The following is a 5,446-nucleotide window of genomic DNA, read 5'->3' as shown; positions in this document are numbered from 1 at the left end:
GTTTGCAAATCTGCAAGACCTATCATAAACGGACCAGATTGAGTTATATACTTGGCGCATAATCGCAATACATTAAAACCATTAACAAGCAATGAAATGTAACCTCACAAGTCACAAGCTATGATCATCTCAATTTATGGTAATAAATATTTGTCTTTTAGCAGATTAGGAAGTAGGAACATAACAAAATTCTTGTAAAACAAATGCAAGGCGAGTTAAAGAACATGAGTCCACAGGTCTCTTTCAGAGTTGGACCACTCTAGGTTCTAATTCTACAGTACATACACAATCAATATCAGTTCCAAAAATCTTAGTTTTGTTAAATATTTTCGAAAGTTAAAGTACATGAGCCCACAGGTCTATTTCAGAGTTGGACACTCTAGGTTCTAATTCTGCAGTACATACACAACCAATGTCAGTTCCAACAATCTTAGTTTTGTTAAATATTTTCGAAAATTAGACATAGACCGTGATATATAATGCAGACATAATTTTATCACAATGTTTTATAATTACAGAAAATGTAAAATGTCATATAACAAATTAAGTCCCACATTGGAAAATTATACAAAGAGAGTCTAATATATAAATAGATGTCCAACTCTAATAGTACGAGGCCTTTTGGGAAGGAAACCAAAAGTAAATCCATGCGGGTCAGCCTCTAAGGCTCAAAGTGGACGATATCGTACTAATCAGGTAATATAGAGTTGGACATGGGCTTAATAAATCCCAACAATTGGTATCAGAGCCATGTTGATGAGAAATTTGCAAAAAAACCAAAATACCCTTCGAGTAAGAATGAGACCCATCGAGTTAGGATTGGGATGTGTGTGTGGCAGAGATCAAGTCAAAAGATCCTGGAAGTCAGTTGTGGGACACGAAATGAATGTGATCCTTAGTTGAAGGGGTGAATGTGATATAACAAATTAAGTCTCACATTGAAAAATTAGACAAAGAGAGTCTAATATATAAAGAGCTGTCCAACTCTAATAGTACGAGGCCTTTTGGGAAGGAAACCAAAAGTAAATTCATGCGGGTCAGCCTCTAAGGCCCAAAGTGGACAATATCGTACTAATCAGATAATACATAGTTGGACATTAGCTTAATAAATCCCAACAGGAAATGATAGATGAGTTTGATTTTATGTGAAGTTTTGTATGTGTGGACCACCATCTATTTAATATAAATGGAGATAACATATTTTCAGATATTGTTTTAACCTTGTTAGATGTATGCGGGGGAGCTATCTCTAGTGTGCGTACAAGTGCTTGCATAATTTATACACAACACATAGTTATAAAATTCATCCTAAATTTATATGTTTGACAGCAAAAACAAGCAGTACGTGCTAACAAGCAACGTGCTAACAAGCAAAATCTCCTTAGATGTTTGAAATACTAAAGTAACCTGTAAATATATAAAAAGAGTTGAAAAGATTGAAGACAGAGATATGTTTTATTAAAAAAAAGGAAAGTTGGAGACATGTATGTATCAAAAAAATTTAAGCACACCTTGAAAATATAACTATTTTAAACAAAACTTAATTCCTTCCACTTGTACAACGTTCTAATATTGGTCTAAAATATTAAAGCGAGGAGAATACTATTCAAGTTTTTTTCTCCACATTTCCAATCCCACTTCATTTCTTACTTTAAAATAGAGTAAAATAAAGAATAGAGTAAAAACACTTCAACCCTATTTCATTTCTCATTCCTTAATCTATTTTTTTTTGTTCATTACTCTAATAAAAAATGGAATATAAATAGAACATTTTAACTCAATATTCCATTTTATTCAATTTTAGAAGAAAAAATGGAGTTTTACGTTTTAACCATGTTCACTTTGGCGATTAGCAGTACCATTTCGTGTTAGACTTCTTGGGCTCGCGTTTTGGCGTGCGTCCATAAGCTTGGGACTGTGTTTGTCGATTATTGATTATACACACACACAGATTGATCTCAGTCGGACAGTAACAGTCCATGGTAAAAATGTACCTCTTCATATATGTGTGGGAGCTTTCACATGATCATGTCATATATATAAGTCTATCCACCTCTAGTCAGTTTCATATTTTCAAACATTTTTTTCTCTTGTTAATTGTAGATTTGATAAGGTGAAACAAAGCAAAAATATTATAGTAAATGGATTATCTTCACAACAAAATTCACCACATAAAATACATCAAATCACAACATAAATTAGAAGAAAAAAAACATTTTATTCCACTCTTTTTGTATTCAACCGAGTTTTCCATCTTAATGCCAAATATAGACATTGTACTCGACCACAGCATTTCCACTCGTAGTATTGAACGTAAAGGTTTTGGCCTGTGCATATCCTCTTCCGAACCTGAAAGCACCCGTGCCTGCGATGATCGGCATCTCTCTCACCTTTGACATTACCGGATTACGACCATATAACGACGCCGTGCTGCCGGAAAACTCACCTTTTGTGAACACCAAGTTAAACGCCACAAACAAACCTAAATTCTTCTGGTCGGCTGATGCGTACATCCCTTGGGCTCTCCCTACTTCCTCTGAGGTGATCTCGGGTCCAACGGTCAAAGGGTCGTCAATGACTACAACCATACCGAAAGCGGATGCAGATGTGTTTGTAGTTGGACCTACAGCGACTATGGCCGTGGTTGGTTTGTCTCCGGAGACAATGTCATGGAAGTAGAAGTGGAGGTGGGTTAGCTTCTTCGGCTTATGTGCTTGATATGGTGCCTTCACTGTTCTTGAGAAAGCTTCCGATGTTGTGATGATGGTTGCAAGAAGAAGAGCTGAGAACAGGGCAAGAAGAACAAGTCTAGCCATTGCGAAGATGGTTCTTGTTTTCAGGCTTTGTGTGAAATGTGTTGTGCAAGTAGTGGCTTTGCATAATTTATACACAAAACATAAGTGTTTGAAAGCAACACATGTGAATGATAAAAAGATTTGTTTGATAATTACAGCGAAACACAAGATCAAGGCGACGTGCTTACAAGCAAAACTCCGTTGACGTGGATCATCTTTGAATTATTGCGACATAAAAAACAAAATTTTAAAAGAATCAAGACATTTATATGTTTTGTAAAAAATTAATAGGAACAACCTGGAACATAAATATAACACGCATTTAAAAAAAAATTGAAACGAAACTTCCTCCTCTATTATCTTCAACGTTTGAATGATTTGGGATTTATATCTTAAATGTTTAAAATATTTAAGTCAACTGTAATATAAAAAGGAATTGAAAACAATCAAGTCTGATATATATGATATATCTAATAAGAATTGTTTAACAATAAAAAAAACTTGACATACTTATTTTGATGCTATGTCTGACTTTGCAAGATTAAATTTGTGTTTCAAATCAAGTGTTTTTTGTTAAACAATTGTTAGTTTTTGATTTATTTTTAAAATAGTATTTATAAGCTTATTAAAACATATCTGCTTAAGTCAGTCATTCAAATCGAGATGAAAACTACAACTTTTAAGTAAGTTTACTCTCTACTTTTAAACTCACAAAAAAAATCGAAATGTAACTAACAGCATTAAACGAAATGTAAACAGTTAACTTTTACATGACTTGATCAAGGAAAGTATGAAATTTGTTCATATTTAACTAAAGGTTAATGACTAAAATGACGGTGAATTGAAGAACTTTTTTTTTATAGTAAAAGTAAGCTGGAGATTATTTTATCAATTTTCCTCGGTTTCAAAAAACAAACTTCGTTCAAGTACTGAAATTTCAAAAACGTTAATCTAGCGTTACTACTACTATTCCATGGTTTCACTAGTACAATGTTCATCTACAAGTCGCCGAATATATTCAAGTGAGGAAATTTTCAAAAAACTGTTAAAAGTGTTTCCAGTTTGAAGGGGTATATAAGGGTGTTGTAACCTTTTCTCATCGTGCTTCACCATATTCACTCTGCACAATAAGCCAGACCCATTTGTGTTGGAGTTCTTGGTCTAGCGTTTCGGCATGGATCCATAAGCTTGAGCCTGTGTCTGACGATTCTTAAGGATCCATAACGAGACTGATCTCAGTGGTACAGTAACGTCCATAGGTAGAAGCACTTCTTCAAGCTCAGACCAATCAAGTTCTTCAGAATCCCCATCTTCATACTCAACCATGTACCAACCAGTGCCTTTGTCGAACTTTGTCACCGTACCGGAATAGTACTGACCCAAGAAAAACTTCCGAACTTCTCTACCTTCAAGCCATTCGCCACACCCTATAGAGGCGGCACTCGATGATTTTGGTTCGTCTTTGGCTATTATGGACTCTGTTTTAGGCTCATCAGGGACACCGTTGATAACAACCGCAGGCTCACCTGGTATTTCATAGATCCCTAGAGGAAGAGGCTGTGGTGTTTCTTGCTTAATGCTCACGGTGTTGTCCATTTTTGAGTTATCTTCTGCAAGAACGTAGACAAAACACTCAAAGAGTTAACAGCAGAAGAGAAGAGTCTGAGTTATCTCCTGCAAGAACTTAAGAAAACACTCACAGAGTTAACAGAAGTGGTCAAGATTCTGAGTTTATCTTCTGCAAGAAGGTATAGAAAACACTCACAGAGTTAAAAGCATTTCTGTCAAGATTCAAGATTCAAGATTCAGAAAGGTAATGGACACATTGCTTAATTCATAAGCACCTTAAACCAAAGTGTGCATCTTTCGTAGTAGTATTATAGATTCAATATCAAAATGATGAATGTTGATTCAGTATAGATTCATACTATGTGATAACTCCAAAAGATTCATTAAGCTAAACACTTTCAATAGATTCACATCATTGTTCCTTCAAAATCAATCATCATTCATAAACAAAACCCAAGGAAAGCTATTCATAGCCGATCAGAGAAGCACGATCTCTGTTGGTACGCGATTCGAAACCCTAGAACTTATACGAGAATGGTGAAACCCCCAAATCGATTTCGATATAGTTTAATTGTTAAAGACGAGAAGAGACTCACCGATATCAGCCAGAGGGCGGAGAATAGCGAAGAGATTAGGTCACCGGCGATTGTAGTCCGTCGCGTGTTGGTTGACGGAGTTTGCAGGAGATAAGGAGAACTCTAATCGGGGATTGGCTAGTAATTTAGTTCGGTTTAATTCGGTTAGCTACACTTTTGGTTTTGCCTACCGGCTATTTTTGGTTCTTTTGGTCAGAGAATTATGGTTTTTAACTTCAGCTTAATCATTTTTTTATTATTATTTTTTTTATATTTTTTATTTTTAAATAGACATAAACTACACTTTTACATATAAATAAACCTGAAAATAAAATTATGTATAATAAATTATCATTTATGTACAATTTACACAATGTTTTTTTTTTAAATGGAAAAGAAGGAAAATTCAAGGGAATTTGCAGTAAAATGATGCAAATCATTATGATTATGTTACAATTAGGTGTTTCGCCCGCTCTGGCGGGCATAAATTTTTTATAATTAATTATT

The 5,446-nt window shown here is 34.7% G+C and overlaps 1 protein-coding gene across 1 annotated transcript; it reads right to left on the bottom strand.

The window, feature by feature from the left end:
- Positions 1–2,186: 2,186 nt before the first annotated feature.
- On the bottom strand, positions 2,187–5,046 carry LOC106338556. Its single transcript, XM_013777508.1, has 4 exons — positions 4,961–5,046; positions 4,496–4,533; positions 3,959–4,405; positions 2,187–3,010 (listed from the first exon to the last, which is right to left on the bottom strand). The coding sequence occupies exons 3-4, from the start codon at positions 4,389–4,391 to the stop codon at positions 2,256–2,258; spliced, it is 1,188 nt and encodes a 395-aa protein (XP_013632962.1). The 5' UTR covers positions 4,392–4,405; positions 4,496–4,533; positions 4,961–5,046; the 3' UTR covers positions 2,187–2,255.
- Between the last annotated feature and the right edge of the window lie 400 nt (positions 5,047–5,446).

Source organism: Brassica oleracea, chromosome C4 (assembly GCF_000695525.1).
Source record: "Brassica oleracea var. oleracea cultivar TO1000 chromosome C4, BOL, whole genome shotgun sequence".
Taxonomy (NCBI): Eukaryota; Viridiplantae; Streptophyta; class Magnoliopsida; order Brassicales; family Brassicaceae; genus Brassica; species Brassica oleracea.
Note: the sequence above shows the minus strand (reverse complement) of the source record. Positions and strands in the feature narration are given on the sequence as shown.

Bases quoted from the DNA above. Each gene is read 5' to 3' on its own strand.
- LOC106338556 (XM_013777508.1), bottom strand. From the start codon at position 4,391: ATGGACAACACCGTGAGCATTAAGCAAGAAACACCACAGCCTCTTCCT. The intron at 3,011-3,958 runs AGACCAAGAACT...AATAATTCAAAG, and splicing joins TGGATCCATGCCGAAACGCT to ATGATCCACGTCAACGGAGT.